The sequence below is a fragment of the Gobio gobio genome (genome assembly GCF_949357685.1).
Source record: "Gobio gobio genome assembly, chromosome: 13".
NCBI classification, from domain to species: Eukaryota; Metazoa; Chordata; class Actinopteri; order Cypriniformes; family Gobionidae; genus Gobio; species Gobio gobio.
The window spans coordinates 38,846,618-38,865,412 of record NC_137106.1 but is presented as its reverse complement, the minus strand read 5'-3'; the positions used below and the strand labels follow the sequence as shown (position 1 = coordinate 38,865,412).

Here is an 18,795-nt window from a genome sequence, read left to right as displayed (position 1 = left end):
TCCATTACTGGATGAATCAGAATTTCTGAATGAATCTCTTGAATGACTGATTCAATGACAAACACATTTTGTAAGTCACTAATGATGTAATCGATACAATCGTTATTTGAAGCACCAAGTTACTTTCAAAAGGTGATTTGCTCTATTTTGTTCACTACCTTAGACATCAGTGTTTATATCCAAACTAAAAACTTTTATTCCAGTACTTCTCTAATGATTTTAATATTTGTAAAATGGAAATAATGATACTTTGTGGTTGAAAAGACTGTGAAGTTCTTTCACACCTAAATGACTCTCTCTGGCTCAGTTGCAGCGCAAATTGATTTTGTCTAAGGTTTAATAGACACAGGCGAATCGTTGTAATATCATGAGATTTTTTTTAAACGATTAATCGTGCAGCTTTACCGGACAGATGTGCATTATCCCTTACTTATTCTCGCTTTTGTGTTTATTGGACTAAAGAGCACACACTGACCTGAGAGGGCAGATGCTGAGCCCTGCAGGTATCCATCCTCGCCTTGATCTCCTGGTTCGGAGGACAAGGCTCTGCTGGCGCTTTCCAAACCCCGGCTCAGGTCATAATCGTGGTCCCACTCTAGAGGGATAGAGTCCACACTGGCCGGAGTGTCTCGACCCGAGCGTTCGGCTCGTACAGGAGCGGCCAGAGACGCAGACCGACTGGAGGAGGGCAGAGGGGACAGAAGACCATCACCCAGACGCTCGCTCCATGGAAAGCTGGACACGTCAGCAGGCTCGTCCAGATCAAACTCCCGGTCCGAGTACGAGACTTCATGTTCATCGTCTGTGAGCTAAATAAAGATGTTGTGATGATTGGTGATTAAAACTTTTGTTTTAAACATTGACTAAAATTGTGAAATAAAATGTAAAAATTTGCCAAAAAAATTCATGTAAAATAAATGAATGAAGAATAAACAAATAAACAAAAAAAATCTAAATCTAAAATAAAAAGGTAATTATAAATAAACATGGAAACTAAATTAATATGAAACAAGAGAATAATCATCTGTTGTATTTAGTGTACCGGTAATCGGATAAGTTTCTTGTAGTAGCGTTCCACACGTCCAAACACTTCCTGGCAGTAACGCTGCAGTTCTTCAAGCTCTTCCTCGATCACAGCAGCATCTATTGGCTCACTCTTTTCTAGAAGAGCTTCACCCTGCTGGAATATGTGGTCAATCTTGCCTGTGTTCAGAGTGATCTCCTGCTGGAACACCTGGATGGGGCAGAAAACCCCCATAAGAGAATGGCAGGAGAATATGTGCAGTTTTAAAGGTCAGACACGTACCCTCAGCTGTTTGATTTTGGCCTGGACGTCACATTCTGAGAAGTGCTCAATGTTGGTTAATTGCAGGTCCATCTCAGTCAGCCAGACCAGGATACAGTCTCGCGCTGTCTCAAACTCCTCTCGCTGATATATAAAGTGCTGTGGTGGATATAAACAATGTTTTGTGATTAAAAAAAAAACTGATTTAAAGTAAAAGCACACTTGGACTAATACAGGTGCTGATCATATAATTAGAATATCATCAAAAAGTTGTTTTATTTCACTAATTCCATTCAAAAAGTTAAACTTGTATATTATATTCATTCATTACACACAGACTGATATATTTCAAATGTTTATTTCTTTTAATTTTGATGATTATAACTGACAACTAAGGAAAATCTCAAATTCAGTATCTCAGAAAATTAGAATATTGTGAAAAGGTTCAATATTGAAGACACCTGGTGCCACACTCTAATCAGCTAATTAACTCAAAACACCTGCAAAGGCCTTTAAATGGTCTCTCAGTCTAGTTCTGTAGGCTACACAATCATGGGGAAGACTGCTGACTTGACAGTTGTCCAAAAGACGACCATTGACACCTTGCACAAGGAGGGCAAGACACAAAAGGTCACAGAGGCTGGCTGTTCACAGAGCTCTGTGTCCAAGCACATTAATAGAGAGGCGAAGGGAAGGAAAAGATGTGGTAGAAAAAAGTGTACAAGCAATAGGGATAACCGCACCCTGGAGATGTATGTACTTATTAACTCTGGGGGATACGGTGAATAAGTTTTTAAGTGTTCCTTTAAAAATGGTTACATTAGCATCCATTAGTATTGGATACTGTTATGCAATTTAAATTTAATCTCATTTTGATAAGAAGTTAAAAGTCATAGTTTGAATGTTATATTAGCATTAATATAAAATAAGTTCTTTAAGATTTGTGTTATTATAATAAACAGTGATGACTGTCTAATTTTAGTATAAATGCTGGTTAAAACTAATCAAATGTCTCTGTACCTTTAACCTGCGTAGGACCGAGGACACTCTTCTCTGTAGGTTATCCCAGCGCTGGTTGGCATTGTGGGCCATTTCTCTCAGACTACAGGCCGCGTCAGTGCGATTCTCACGTGCCAGTCGCTGATACTGTTTATTGATCAGCTCCAGCTGCGTCAAACTTTCATGCACCTGCCGCTGGAATGCCTGTAAAAAACACATAATTGAGTGTTTATATCATAAATCTCTTCACTAATACTACATTCATTCATTCAGTCAGGATGAATCTCACCTCAAATTTCTTGAGCTCTTCTTTGGCAACAGTGTAAAGGACACCTGAAGAGTTTGGTAGTGCGGCTGTCTTTTCCGACACCATCAGCCACTCCTCAAAATGAGAGAAGTCATCGAGAAACTTCTGCCAGAGACGCCACGTCTCCTCAATCCTTTCAAATGAGCACCATTTAGGTTTAGGTTCATTGTCATTTACCAGATATATAACACATATTCAGCAGTGTTATTATCGCTATCACATCATATCATATCATATTTTTTGTTAAATTTAAAATTAGAATGCTGCTTTGGCAACTAACTGAAATTCAAATAAATCAAAGTTAATAACTTTAAATCACATAAAATTACTGAAATAACATGCTACTACACTACTCATACTATATTCTACAGTATATCCATAGAGTAAACAAGGTGACCTAATGCACTTGTCAAAATGTGCATCTTGTGTAATGTGCAATTGTGTATACCAGTGAGCATGATGTATCCCACAATGCAATGCACTTAAATTGACCTTACATCTTGAGAGTAATAATCAAGCCAGATATCAGGTTGTAATGTCAACCATATTATACACATTTTTCAAACAAAACGCACAAAAAGAGGTATTATATAGTAAACAGTATGTACTCAGAAGTATGCTAGTGTTCTATTACAAACACAATTGCTGCGTCCCAATTCGTTGACTAAAAAAATTAAAACAGTACATACTTTTAGGGCATTTTTAGTGAAGAAAAAGTGCATACTTTTGAGTGTGGAGCTTAAAAGTAGGCAATCTTTAGAAAATACTACTCTGCATAACTGTGTCTTTAACAGACCGCTTTGACACTTAGTTACATGCATCCTGTCACAGTTTAAACTGCCCTGTCAATCATCTTGTCACAGTTAAAATCTTCCGCATTCAATTTAATTTAATTTCAGAGAAAAATGCAGTAGCACGTTGATCTGTCAGTCGAGGGTCTTTCATGCAGAGACTCCTCATGTGTTTGCAATATGCAATATTGATGCATTTAAACGTTAATGACTGAATGTATCTTTATAAACATTCACAATGCCATTGCAGATTAAATATAATGTGGATAACATTGAATAAATATATTTTCGTCAGTTTAGATACTGATTATTAATCACTCAGTGCCCTTTATCTAAACCTGACGTCTGTCGTCACACACAGCTGCCATGTTTTTAGTTTTTTTAAAACTTGCTATTAGTGTTTGTAGTTCTAATCGAATCCTAATGCAAGGTGCAATGGATTGCATATAATATCAGCGCTTAGAATGTGCACAGATCTACACTTCGGATTCTAACTGGAAAAAGTAGACCTTCCGGGTGTCTTTGGGACACACTAATATTAAATTTGAATACTATTTAGTATGCGAATTGGGATGTAGCTTATGTGTATGAGCTTTATCAGCTGGTCATACTTGAGTCTCCTCTCCATTGACATGGCGCAGATGCTCCTCCAGCGGCGGTCCAGGCTGCGTGTGGCCTGCTGGATGGAGTCGCAATCAGCATCCGTAGCACAGGCATCACAGTCGTGCAGCAAAACCTCACACAGGTTCAGCACGGATGCCACACCTGTGCTGTGCTTTTCGATGTCTCTCTGTAGCTCCTGGATGAAGAACAAAAATTATGTTTTATCCTAAGTAAACGCATAAATCTAATGGGTTTATTTTTGAATGCATGTGTTTTTGTACCTGCTGCAGATCCAGTTTCCTCTGGATCTCCTGGTAGTCGCAGGTGTCGTAGACGATGGGACGGGACAGTTCGGTCTCAATGTGGGCGAGCCAAGTGCGCAGACTATTCATGTTCTTATCCAACTGCTGAATGGCCACTAAAGTCTCTCGTAGCTTCTTCACCCTGTGTAAACGAAGAAATGTTTACCTCACAATTTCATATACAAAATCAACATCTATATACAGCATACTATTTTATACTAAAATCTTTTAATATTCAAATATATATTATATACACTGCCATTCAAAAGTTTTTGATCGGTAAGATTTTTAATGCTTTTAGAAGAAGTCTCTTATGCTGACCAAGGCTGCATTTATTCTATGAAAAAAAAAAAAAAAAACGTAATATTGTGAAATATTATTACAAAATAAAATAACTGTTTTCTATTTGAATACATCTTAAAATTGTATTTATTTCTGTGATTCAAAGCTGAATTGTCAGCATCACAGATCCTTCAGAAATCATTCTAATATGCTGATTTACTGCTCAAGAAACATTTATGATTATTGTCAATGTTAAAAACAGTTGTGTAAAACATTTTTTTCAGGATTTTTTGCTGAAGAGAAAGTTCAAGAGAACAGCATTTATTATAAATAGAATAATTTGTAACATTATAAATGTCTTTACTGTCACTTTTGCTCAATTTAATACATCCTTACTGAATAAACATATTATTTTCTTCAAGTTCTTTCCCCAATAAATAAAAAAAAATCTTACTGACCCAAAACTTTTGAACGGTAATAAAATGTTACAAAAGCGTTTTATTTCAGACAAACGCTGTTCTTTTGAACTTTCTATTCATCAAAGAATCCTAAAGAATTTTTTTTCACAACTGTTTTTAACACTGAAAATAATCATAAATGTTTCTTGAGCAGCAAATCATCATATTATAATGATTTCTATTGGATCATGTGACATAAGACTGAAGTAGGGATGCTGAAAATTCAGCTTTGCATCACAGAAATAAATTACATTTTAAAATATATTCAAATAGAAAACAGTTATTTTAAATTTTAATAATATTTCACATTATTACTAATTTAAAAAAATAAAAAAAATAAATGCAGCCTTGGTGAGCATAAGAGACTTCTTCTAGAAACTACAAATCTTACCGATCAAAAACTTTTGAATGGCAGTGTATCATTTTAAAAACAGGAGACTTATGAGGTAGGGAGAGGAAATGTACAGTAATCGCAGCGCAATGCGGATTCAAACCTGCATCTCCTCCATGAGCACTATGGCTCAAACATGACTGGAGCATGTGCGCTCCAACATTTTAAAGTAATTAGAGTAAATATTGTGTAAAATAGTGAGGATAATGCCAACCGAGCCACAATGCGGTGTGAGTTACCTGGCCCCCATGAGATCGAGCAGGTGCTGCCAGCGTTCGTTGACTTTACCGAGTTTGTTTTCTATGTCAGAGGCTTTGCTCTCATGACTGGCCCGAGCTAAGCGTTCACCCAGCTGCGTGAGCTCATATTTATTCTCCTGAGCCACCGCCACCTCCTCCTGATAGTCCTGAGAAGACAGAGAGACAGTGCTGCGGTTAAACAGAGACACAGACAAGCATTCTCAAAGTTACTAATTTCAGTTTATAAGTCTATAGTTACAGTTAATATAATTCAAGTTGCTTTTGAAGGAATGGCTATCGTTATGCTGCTACAAACACCTCATACAAAAAAGGAAAAGAGTTGAAAAGAGTTTTATTTAAAATACCATATGAGCTACAGTTGTTGTAATAAGTATTATATTAAGGTATTAGGAAACCCTAAACTAAAACAAAGTAAAAACAAAATAAAGTAAAATTAATAAAATACAATTATATATAATATAATTTATTATAAATATTATAATTAAAAAATATATGATAACTTATAAAATAAAAACATTTAAAAAAGTAACTGTTTGGAATTCAATAGGCAAATGCTTAAGAGTCAATGATTATTATTGCAGTGATTATTATTTTTCTAGCATGTTATATGTTTGGCAACAGTTCTTCTGACCCTAGTTGATGGAGTGTGTAGCTTTTCATTTCATAAACAACCACGTAGGAAGACACATCATGACCATATTTCAGAATGACAATGTCAAGATTCATCAGCTCAAATTGTGAAAGAATGGTTGGGAGGGAGCATAAAGAATCATCTTAACCTCTTGAGTCCAGATCTTAAATTCATTGAAAGTCTTTGGGATGTGCTGGAGGAGACTTTACAGAGTACTGGACTCTTGCACTGTCAATAAAAGATCAAGACCAGAAATTGATGCACTTCTCTACTGGAAATAACATCACAACATTTATTTCCATCAACAGGTGCATACATTTTTGGTCAAGATCTTGAATTGACAATGCAAGAGACAAGCGCTCTTTAAATCTACTTAGCCGAACATATAACATGCTACAAACATAATAATCACTGCAATAATGATCCAATCATAGACTCTTAAACATTTACCTATTTAAATCCAAACAGTGGGCAGTTTTTGGCCAGGCAGTGTATATTATATTATATATAATTTATGATACATTATTATATATATAGTTTAAAATACTGCACATATAATATTAAATAAAATAAATGTAAAAATATATTAAATAATAAACAACATTATATTATATAATCAAACATAATATAATTACTAATTTATATATATATATATATATATATAACACAAATATAATATAAAAAATAAAATACAAATATTTTAGTGACGAGCGTAACATTAAAAGATAGTATTTAGTGGCTAAAGCAAAGATTTGATTACACTGTTACCTTTCGTAGTTTCTCAATCATTTCTTCGATGCTGACGTCTCCATTCTGGGATACTTTGCTTTCCATATGTGTCAGCCATTCACACAGCTCCTTGTATTTATCATTGAAGATGGCCCATTCATTCAGCTTCTCACTCACCTGCTGTCTGCGCAGACACAACTGCACAGGCAAATACACATAAACATAAGCCTTCAGTAATTACAAATATGTCCCAACATTTAAGATTCATTAGGACAGTTTAAATTAAATAATTAGCCACGGCGTCTTTCTGTATCTTCAAAAAGTACAAAACTAAAGTGTAAATAAACACACCGTTACATATGCCCAAAACTACTTCAAAGAAAAATAAAAAATATCAGACCAGAGCATCATTCAAAAATACAGCATGAGAGAAGAGTTTCTGACAGTCTGTATGTACTTAGAGTTAACTTTGTGTCCTGAGATATCAAACGTACACTCACATCCTGTGGTGTCTCAGCTCACGCACCGGATGCCACAAAGAGCGTGCACGAAAAAAAAATCTTAGTTGCTTTGCATTCAAGTTTCATTTTGAGCTAAATACTGGTGCTTTGCATTACTTTCTACTAGAAAAAAAATAAGGTGGTATAATCTACAAAACACTCTGATTAAGTAATGTTTGAAAAAGGAAATTTAACTAAAGCGGCACAGTAAATATCCACTCTATTTTCCCTATATTTAATTAAGAGAATGTGTTTTTGAATGTCTGTGGATGTGTTTTAAAACCTAATGTGCTTCCTATGGAGCACAGATAGCATACATTTGATTGTGCTTATGATGTCTATGAGGGATGCCCTTTATGATTTGAAAATGTCAGCTGCACCAACAATAATGGGCATATGTAGTAGAACAGCACCACCTAAAGGCCTGTGTACCTGGTGACAGATCTCCTCCCACTGCCGGTGCAGGAGTTCAGTGCGTTCCTGCAGCACACGCAGATCCTCTGGACTGATGTAACTGCACAGAGACTCTCTCAACACAGTCAGATGGGTCAAATCCTCCTTCCAGCCATCAAACATACTCTCCAGATCCTGTATGGAAAGTAAAGTTTCCTCTCATTTCATTGTTATTCAGTTCCACGTACTGAATCTGAACTGTGCATACCTTGCAGCGCAATTGTTCAGACTGCAGCTCCTCGTGGCGATCTGGGAGCGGCTGGGAGAGCTGTCGCTTAAATGCTCTCAGTTTCTCCAGAGATCCTCCGATACCTTTTTCACATCTCTCCCAATCCTACACAGAGTTTGAATCCAGTCAAAATTATTTCTGGGTACATAGATCACATTCTGAACAATTATAGTATAATGCAGTGCCCTATCATTTGAAAACACGCCCTAAACTAATGTAGTGACGTCTGATTTACAAACGAAACATAAAGAATTGTACCCTGAGCAGGACGGCCAGCTCTTTCTTTTGCTCCTCCAGGCAGATGTTGGCGCGTCTCCAGCGCTCCTGTATGTTGAGCAGCTCCTCTTGTAGAGCCGCCTCGGCCCGTGAGTCAGCAGACAGAAGCAGCTGTCGGCCGGCCTCCACCGTCAGGATGTAACTGCCCTGCTGCCTCAGCAGAACCTTCTCCCTCAGCTGCAGCAACAACAGAGCATCACAAAATCTGAACCTGGGGCCTCGCTTAGAAAAGCATGCGTATATAAATGTATAAAATGTTGTATAAAATGTCTGTATGCACAAAAATGTTTCTAGATGCATCCCTCTTTACAAATTTCAGTTCATTTTTAATTCAAGTGCAGTGAACAAACCCTTCAATTTCGTCAACAGAATGCCAACACATATCACTTTATGGTTTAGAAGTACGGCACTCATCATCAATGAGCTGAGCAAGCGTACTCTCTGCAAACATATGTAGGCATGGCCTTTTGTGCACATAATTATATTAATGCATATTATGATTGCTCATCAGTGTTATTTTAGCATCATTGAGATACTATTATAGTTATTAAAAATATATTTTGAACTTTTTTTCTTTTTTCTTAATAATTTTGTTGATTTTGTCATTAGTTACTGTTTTCTATATAGGTTTAATGGGGTTTTGAATTATAAAAGTAAGACATGCTACTGCTGTACAATAGAACGCACATGAATAACCCGAAGCAGATCTATACAGGTGGAGCTGGGGAAGGTGGAGGGTTTCTGAAAGCACGCTGCACTGCTAAGCAAATGCTACCCGAGTATTTGAAGGTTAAGCAGCGAGCTCATTGGCTACTGATACAGCAGGAACCAATCAGCCGTACCCTAAAGATAACGATGTGATTAAGAGCAGGTAGTTAAAGGACCATCTAGAGTAGAACTTTGTATTTCAATTAAAAAAAATTGTATAACCTGCCTATTTATGTTCATATTTTAAAAAACGATGTTGAATTTTGGTGCTCATATACCAGTAATTTAATTAATTCAATATAATTTATGAAAATGTGAAGATAAATAGGCAGCAGGGTTATTATAGTTAACTAAAAACTAAGGCTAAATCCATGAAAATAAATTGTGTTACTTGAAATAATATAAATATTAATTAGCTCTTCAGTTGGCGTACACATAATAATAATAATAATAATAATTTGTTACATTTATACATCACATAACATAATATCAAATAAGAACATTTTCACATCAGTTTCTGCCTTTATAAATCTTAATTTGTTCCTCAATTTTGACATTGCATTTTATAATTGAGGTCCCAGGTTCATAAAATTAATAGGAACCTTGAAAGAACTTGAAGGGTCTGATAGCTCCCATCATTTTTGAAAAAAAAAAAAAAAATGTTGTGTGTAGCAGGGTTATTATAGTCACTACAACTAAAATCATAAAAAAATTGTTACTTGAAATTAATAAACTTGAACTGAAAAAAAAAAATTATATATATATATATATATATATATATATATATATATATATATATATATATATATATATATATATATATATATATATAAAAATATAATATAATATAATATATATATATATATATATATATATATATATATATATATATATATATATATATATATATATATATATATATATATATATATATATATATATATATATATATATATATATATATATTTATATATATATTTATATATATATATATATATATATAACATTATTATTATTATTTATTTATATAAAAAAGTTGTGGGGTGTGGTGGGGACTTATGAGGTTCTCAGCAGTCAAAGGATATTTACCTGAACTGCATCCAGCATTGCTCGTGCCTGCTGTAGCGGGACAGGTGCGCCCGCCTGCAGGGTCGTGGCCTGATGGGACACCTCCACCAACCACTTCCGAAGCTTCTCCCCCATCTCCCTGTAGCGCTGCCATTGACGCAGGAGACTGTCTATGATGCCCCGCCGCTGCTGTGCGCGTCTCACCACCCCCTGCCACTGGTTACTGAGCAGAGCCAGCTTCAGCTTGAACTCATCTCTGGAAATACGGTCACCATGAGTTTCAAACATAAGCATGTATTATGAAGTATGCTGATATCTTGCATAAGCACATTTCGGATGATGTCCCTCACCTGTCGTCCACCTGTCCCTGCTCCAGCATTTGCTGTCCATCGCTGATGATGGAGTGAAGGATCTGCTGTCTGCTGAACATCTCTGCCTGAAACAGCTATCACAGACAAACACAGCTTTGTTTATTCACATTAGTAATTTGAATAGTATCTAGACGAGATACACACCATTTGACACCTAAATTGCTTTTGTATGTCTCAGTTCACACAGCTCACCTCATGAGCTCTCTGTTGCTCCATCAGGCTCTGGAAGTTTCCAGAAATCTCCACAGTAAGTTTCTCCTCCGTCTGCACCAGGAACTCCATCCACGTCTCACACTTCTCCAGAAATGTCTGCTGCTGTAGTATGAGGGCCTGAAGTTTACTGAGAAGAGAATTGACATATTTTAGAAGGTAGACAGACACTTGACAATATCTACTTTCAGGGCTTGACATTAACTTTTTTGCTCACCAGCCACTGTGGCTAGTGGTTTTCCACAGTTACTAGCCACTCAGCATTTTCACTTGCAACAATTTTGACATCGATACCATGGGGAAAATGTATATTATAAAATTTTATATTATCTCATAATTTGGTCTGTCACTTTAAGACCTGACGCACATATCCATTAGACTGTTACACGTGCGTTTTTTTTTCTTAACTGTTTACGTTCACTTTAAACATGAATACGTGAATACTCACCAAGACCGGCATTTTGACATTATTTTGTGTGTATTTAACTGTTTAAGCACTATATATAAGGAGCGAAAAAACTCAATTTAGTACTGAGAAGTTGCTTTATGTGCACGCATTTTGGGTGTGAGCACAAAATCGGCGGGAATGAGTAAAATTATGCGCAGTACACGTAATCCCACACTGAAATTTAAGCCCTGTAACACCAAAAATATTGAGGTTTGTGTGTAAACTCGCTGTCGGAGAGATACGAGAGCGAGAATGTGCAGATGTTATTGTGTATCTAATCTGCTGAAAATGAGTATTGGATGCATTTCAGATATTTTTCAAAAAAAAAATATTTTGACAACACTATATTGTGCATACTTTATTATTTCAGATGCTACAATTGAAAAATTTATATATTATATATAAAATTTACAATTTGGCGGGTTGGCTGGTGCTAGTAGGTCGTCTACTATAATACATAGTATAATATATGAAGGTCTTTACATAAAGAGGGGGATTTAACCCTATAAAGCCTGTATCATATTTGATACACACATTTCTAAGGCCTCTAAATGTTAAACATGATGAAAACTCAATGTTGTACTCAATCTACTAAACACATTGTGTTATCTGATTGATAGTTTATGCTTTTTGTATAAAGCAAAAAAGGTATTTTAGTATAATTATAAAAACGTCCACCTTCAGGTCGTGATACATGTCTTTTTATAAAGTGATACTTATTTTTATAAAGTAAATGTAACAAGAACTTTTATATTAATGGCAATATTTCAGGAACACTGGACTGGACTTAACCAATTTAGGTTTATATAATTTTAAAAACAATTATGTTAAAAAGTATCAAATATGATACATCAGGCTTTTGATGAACATTTATCAGTGTATCTCAATCATCATTGTATTGTGGAACTGTATTGCATTACCTGTAACAAAAAAAGAAAAGAAAAGAAAAACTAAGCATTTAAATATTATCTTACTTAAACATATTATTGGGAGAGTGACAACTGATATGTATATGCATTTTATTTCAGTAGTCTGCTATACTGTTATAAAGATCTCATTGATTTACATTACAAGCTATCATAATTTCATCATCCTTTTTTATATAAATATCAATAACTGCATCAAATTGCATAATTTTTGCCTCTGAATAAAATTGAGGAGCTCCATATTTTCCTATATCCTACTATACGAGCCATAAAAGCCAGATTAATCAAATATGATATTATTTAAAGCTTGTCTAAAGGTTCAATAAATTGTTTCATTAAAGAAAAAAAAATCTGACTATTAATTCTGACAAGGATTTCCATGGTTAAGAAAGGGTTATGAGAAGTATTGTTCATAATGAGCTGGAGCTAACCTGAACCTCTCAGTGGTCTGAGCTGAGGTGGTGGACCAGCTTCTGTTGAGGTTCTGCATGCGTTTGATCTCAGAGTCATTGAGCGGGAGTCTGTAACCCAGTTCACTCAGCCTCTCCAGATCAGGAGACATACTGCTGAACTTCAGCATTTGCTTCTGCACAGAAAAACACAGCAAAAACACATCGGTGGTCAATCTATATATCGGCCAGGTCATTTTAAGCGATTGCACACTTTCAGTTTTCATATTGTCAGATTGTCAGTTATTTTAAGGGGATTTTTGTGGAAATATTGTGTAAAACTTTCATTCTATTTCTTTGTACATCTCATTTGCTATAATTCAAATAAAATATTTGGACATACACATTTCTAATTATTACTATTGTCAACATTTTAGAATAACAGTAAAGTCATCAAAACTATAAAATGCCACACAAATGAAAGTATTAGAATTAGTGACAAATATAGAATATAAAATGCCAATATTTATAGTGAAAACTGTATCATGTTTTTTTTCTCATACAATTTATATTTCTGTACAAAAATAATTGAGTATTTAAGCATTTAGATCAAAAGGTCTATAACATAACAAATAGTGTCAATTTTGTCCAATACTTTACATTTACATTTATTCATTTAGCAGACAACTGAGGAAAAAAATTACACAAAGTGCCTGAAATACTTAGTTTTGGACATTACTTAGAGTAGCATAATCTAGAATAGGGAGCGAATATAGGAAATTTCGTTTTTTTTTTTCAGGACTGTGCTGTGAGTGCTGTGTTCTTTTTTCTTTTTCAGTACTTTGACTTATATTTTGACCAATATAGTGTACATATTGGCCACCCTGATCCAGGGCTATTGTAGTATTATTTATATACTACTAGATTATTTATTGATATTTTAAATAAGTTTTCATGTTAAATTTAGTTTACATTTTAGTATTTTTTATGTGCTTTAGTCATTTAAAAAAAAGATTTGTTTAGCTTTAGTTTTATTTCAATTTTAGTTTTAGTAATTTTAGTACATCAACTTATTTTATTTCATTTAGTTATCAGCTATTTACATTTTTCATCTGATATTTATATTTTATTTTATTTCAGATTTATTTCAATTAAAAACATTGTAATCGTTTTAATTAACAACCACAGCACTGCCCTGATCTCTACATATTAGCATTAAAAATTCCTGTCTCAGGATAATTTGTCCATTCAGGACTGCGTACCTTGAGTTCCTCCATGCGGTTCCAGATCAGTGACTGGTCAGAGGAACCGTTGGGATCCTGGCCTTTCAGAACCTCCTCAGATTCCACGATCCAGCGGGACAGAGAGTCCAACTGTTCGTTAAACGTCTCATAGTCCCGAACTCCAGCCTGGGGAGAAAAAAAAACCCATCAGTACTGGACACTAAAACACTCTCATACGACACTGAACCGCTCTAGTATTTTTGATCCTCTCGACTCACCTGCAGCACCACCTGCTGTCTGCTCAGGCTCTGCTCCACGGCACTTAGGCGTTGGGTGAGGGACAGGTGGTCAGACTGGATGGAGGCCACAGCCGATGTGTCCACCTGCTGTTTAAGCTGCTCTCCTAGCTCCAATAAAACTTGCAGAGACGCCTGGACGGGAGCCTGAGAGTGCAGCAGCTCCTGAGGGAATATGGGATGAGAGGAAAATTATTCTACATTCTTAATGAGGGTGAATATAAAACTTTACAGAAGTATTTGCCGTTCAGAATTCATGATTAGTGCACTAGATTAGTGCATTAGTACACACTCTAAAGACCATTTCTGTATTCTACAGTGGTAGATTTAGAGCTATAAATCATAAATAAAGTCCAGATATTCATAATGCTTTATAAAGGTATTTTAAAACTACACTACACATTATAATTAATTACACTGTTTCATACATATCTACAGCCCCAGTTGTAATACATTATACTCAACTTACACATGGTTACCCCTCTAAAACGTATAATGCATGATATAATATATTATTTTGTATTAGCATTGATCATGTGTTTTAATTCTTTATAATCTTAGTATTATATAAACGTAGTGTATTTAGTAATGTAGGATTACTAGTTAAAATTATTGGTGAGAACATACTAACTTTAAGGCATTGAAATCTAATCTAAAAATATTAAATTAATTTAAAATAATTAAAATGCATTAAAACAATTTGATGTGAGTATTAATGATACTTCTGACAAACTAGAGAAAACTCATAAAAAAAGAGTAATTGATAACTTTTAAATTATGATTATTTATTCATCATAAAGTCTGAGAGATTCCAAAGACATCCGGGTAAATCAAGCATGAATCACAACATGATCAGGCCGTAAATGGGGAGCCAACGTAGCCATCGAACAGGCAGAAAGCTCGCTTAAGCTGCGAGAAATCATTGGCAACCCATGCATAGGACGTCAAGGTCAGCGGGTCGACACATTTCCAACAGTTTGGGAATGCAAGCACAACGGTCCAGTCAGAAATCCGAGCTCAAGAGGAACAGAGGTGTTTGTCCAGAGCAGTGGAACAAGCATCCCAGGGAGCATGGACAAAATGGGATCTGCACAAGCGCAAGATCACATGGGCAGAGTTGTGGAGACTGGAGCCCTACCGCATCTCCTTCCTGCTGCGCTCCGTGTACGACACCCTTCCTTCACCGTCTCATTTGCACACATGGGGGCTGAGGGACGACCCATGCTGCAAGTTTTGTGGTCAAACGGGGACACTGGCACACATATTGTCAGGGTGCAAAACTCGCTATAGGTGGCGCCACGACAAGGTGCTCCTGTCCTTCACTGACACAATAGAGTGATAGAGGTGCAAGAATAGGCCAGATGGCACAGGTGAGAGGGCAACTATCACCTTCATCAAGGAGGGAGCTAGCAAAATCCAACCTGCTGCAAACAACAAGCTCTTGGGAAATGAGAGTCGACATCGGAAGGAGGTTGCGGTCCCCGGAAGTGGTCCACACAGCTCTTCGCCCAGACATCGTTTTGTGGTCAGCCAAAGACCGTAAAATCGTCCTAATTGAGCTGACCGTGCCATGGGAGGAAGTGAAGTGTGACCAAGTATGGTGACCCATACTTGGAATTTGTGCTCTGCATTTAACCCAAGTGCACACACACAGTAGTGAACAGCCATATTGCTGCGGCACCTGGGGAGCAGTTGGGGGTTCGGTGCCTTGCTCAAGGGTCTCACCTCAGTCGTGGTATTGAGGGTGGAGGAGGGGGCTGGTTATTCACTCCCCCCACCGACAATTCCTACCGGACTTGAGACTCCAACCCGCAACCTTCCGGTTACAAGTTCGACTCTCTAACCATTAGGCCACGACTGCCCCCAGGGCTACAAGGAGGCACATGAGAGAAAGGCCTTGAAATATCAGCCTTTATTCCAGGAGTGCAAAGATAAGGGATGGCAGGCATAGCTGTTCCCTGTGGAAGTAGGTTGCAGAGGCTTTTCTGCCAATTTAGCATGGCGGCTGCTGACAGCTTTAGGCATGGATGAGAAGAGCAAGAAGCATGCTGCTCATAGGATGGGACAGGAGACTGAACGAGCTTCATGCTGGATATAGAGTAAGAGAAAGTAAGAAAGCTGGAAGCCAGGAGTAGATGGGCAGTGATTTGGCCACCACTGCCGACCCACCAACTGGAGAGTGTTGTGGTTAAGGGTCGAAACACTCAAGGAAGGTTGGGTACCACCTGAAGACATCTGCTGCTGGCTGAAAGCTACGGTTACCTAAAGGGGTAACCAATGAAAGCACCCAACAGGTGTATTCCACAATTAATCTTTGTTAATGTTAGTTAATACAAATGTTCATGTTCACAGTGCATGTTTCTTTAAAGTATGTTAACTAATGTTAACAGAAACAACTTTTGATCTTAAAAATGTTGTAGTAATTGTTGAGCATGCACATGCACACACACACACACAGACAGACAATCTGAGTTGTACTCACAGCACAGTCCTGAATCCAGGTGGACACTTCCTCCTCACTGATGTCTTTGTGGCTGGCTGTCTTCAGCATCTGGTTTGCTCTCTCCTCGAGTGTCTGGACACTGGAGTCACTCTGTCCATAAAGGTCCCTATAGCTCTGCCACAGCTGCAGGAGACCCTTACTACTCTTCAGACGCTCCACAATCTCCTCCTGTAGACTGTTCCACCTGAATACCACAAACGCATACAGAAAACATTGACATTACAGGTTCAACTTCACTTAAAGATTACCATATTAGTATGTCATGCTATTTACTGTTTAAACACTATTAATACATGTTTCTCCATGATACTTCCAAAGATACCACAGTACTCCCATGATTAATGTTCAAAAACACACTGAATTGTCATCTTGGTACTTTTTGTTAGTTTGTCAAGATTCAGTAATAATTTGACAGTAAATACATACAATACAAGTAAAAAACAAACTTCAGAGTCAATGTTTCCCCTGAAAACGTTTTACTTTTATTTGCTCAAAAGTAAAAATGGAACAACTGTCCGTCCGACCCGCCCATCCATCAATCCATCCACCCACACATCCATCCACCCACCCATCCATCAATCCATCCATCCATCCACCCACACATCCATCCACCCACCCATCCATCCATCCATCCATCCATCCATCCTTCCACCCATCCATCCACCCATCCATCCATCCATCCATTCACCCATCCATCCATCTATATATCCATCCATCCACCCACCCATCCATCCATTAACCCACCCAAGCCATCCACCCATCCATCCATCCACCTATATATCCATCCATCCACCCACCCACCCATCCATCTACCCACCCATTCATCTATTCATCAAATGGTAATAATAATAATCATAAATGTTTCTTGAGTAGCAAATCAGCAGATTAGAATGATTTCTGCAGGATCATGTGACACTGAAGACTGGAGTGCTGAAAATTCAGCTTTGCATCACAGGAATAAAATTACATTTTAAAATATAATAAAATAGAAAATAGTTATTTTAAAATAATACTATTTCACAGTATTACTGTTTTTACTGTATTTTAGCTCAAATAAATTCAGCCTTGGTGAGCTGAAGAGACAAAACATATAAAAATAATGATTTTAAACTTTTGACCATTATATGTATATGGTTTAAGACAAGTGCATTTGCAATAAGGTCAGCCGCAAAAATAACTGTCCACGCCTTTTCTGTGCTCATTTTTCACTGTGTGTCTTTAGTAAATCCTGACATTAGTTATTTTAACACCAAAAGTGGGTTTGTGCTGGGGCAAGCTGTCAGTAAATCTGGCCCTAAGTATATAATCTGCAAATGTGTTATTGTATTGACAGAAAAGAATGAAATAAATAAATAAAAAAACATTCATGAAGCATCAAATGTAGCACCACATGCACCTGGCGTTGATGTCTTTAAGTGTGTTATTGAGAGTGTCAGACACAGACGGGTGACACTCCTCCAGAAGCTGATGTGTAACTGATCCAAACTTTCTCAGGCTGCTCTCTTGTTTCTCAAGCTCTTCCTGCAGGTTCTAAAGATGTCACAGAAAAGAATAGGAGTAATTTTTCCACTTCAGATTCAGAATTTGCAGAGTAATGCTGAAAAGGAACTTGATTTACCTGTAGACTCTCCACCTGCAGCCGTGAAGCCTCCAGAGATCCCGTGAGCAGACGGTAGCGGGACACAGAGTAGCGTCCCTCTGTCAGGTAGCCGTTGATCTCTTCAGACGCTTGTTTGTACTGACTCCACTTGTCCTGGAAAGACTTCAGGCTGATCTTGAGCTGCCCGATCTGAGACAAACAAAAACATAAACACATCAATAAAGCTCTGTTCAAAACCCTAATTTACACATTTTTAAACAAACTCTAAGGCATCATTAAATTATGGCCTAATTAAAATGAAATACAAATGAAATAAATAGTACTACCAGGTGGTCCAGATTGGCCCATGTGTTATTCAGGGCTTGTAGAGACTCCATGACAACAGCACAAGCCTCGTCTGTCTTGTTTTGGACAAGAGCACAGGCTTGTTCCTCCACTCTCTCCAGCTCTCTCTCCTTCTCCTTCACCATCTCCTCCATCTCCTGTTACATGTGAGAAATAACAAACAATCAGTATTCCGCTGGTGGGGAAAGCCACCTCACAGAGGTCAGGCTGAA

The 18,795-nt window shown here is 37.0% G+C and overlaps 1 protein-coding gene across 6 annotated transcripts in view; it reads right to left on the bottom strand.

Annotated features, from left to right (window-relative positions):
* syne1b (spectrin repeat containing, nuclear envelope 1b) overlaps nt 1-18,795 on the bottom strand; it is a 199,198-nt gene that overhangs the window by 63,112 nt on the left and 117,291 nt on the right. For all 6 annotated transcript variants that reach the window (XM_079833876.1, XM_079833877.1, XM_079833873.1 and 3 more), the window contains 22 exons: nt 18,565-18,720; nt 18,257-18,427; nt 18,035-18,168; nt 16,618-16,822; nt 14,118-14,300; nt 13,879-14,025; nt 12,659-12,813; nt 10,836-10,983; nt 10,623-10,717; nt 10,294-10,528; nt 8,479-8,673; nt 8,200-8,325; nt 7,971-8,126; nt 7,078-7,236; nt 5,658-5,824; nt 4,267-4,429; nt 3,994-4,181; nt 2,574-2,724; nt 2,306-2,488; nt 1,307-1,444; nt 1,043-1,234; nt 476-809 (listed from right to left, as the gene is read on the bottom strand). In XM_079833876.1, the coding sequence (XP_079690002.1) occupies nt 476-809; nt 1,043-1,234; nt 1,307-1,444; nt 2,306-2,488; nt 2,574-2,724; nt 3,994-4,181; nt 4,267-4,429; nt 5,658-5,824; nt 7,078-7,236; nt 7,971-8,126; nt 8,200-8,325; nt 8,479-8,673; nt 10,294-10,528; nt 10,623-10,717; nt 10,836-10,983; nt 12,659-12,813; nt 13,879-14,025; nt 14,118-14,300; nt 16,618-16,822; nt 18,035-18,168; nt 18,257-18,427; nt 18,565-18,720 (3,781 nt within the window). The remainder of the gene's footprint in view (nt 1-475; nt 810-1,042; nt 1,235-1,306; nt 1,445-2,305; nt 2,489-2,573; nt 2,725-3,993; nt 4,182-4,266; nt 4,430-5,657; nt 5,825-7,077; nt 7,237-7,970; nt 8,127-8,199; nt 8,326-8,478; nt 8,674-10,293; nt 10,529-10,622; nt 10,718-10,835; nt 10,984-12,658; nt 12,814-13,878; nt 14,026-14,117; nt 14,301-16,617; nt 16,823-18,034; nt 18,169-18,256; nt 18,428-18,564; nt 18,721-18,795) is intronic.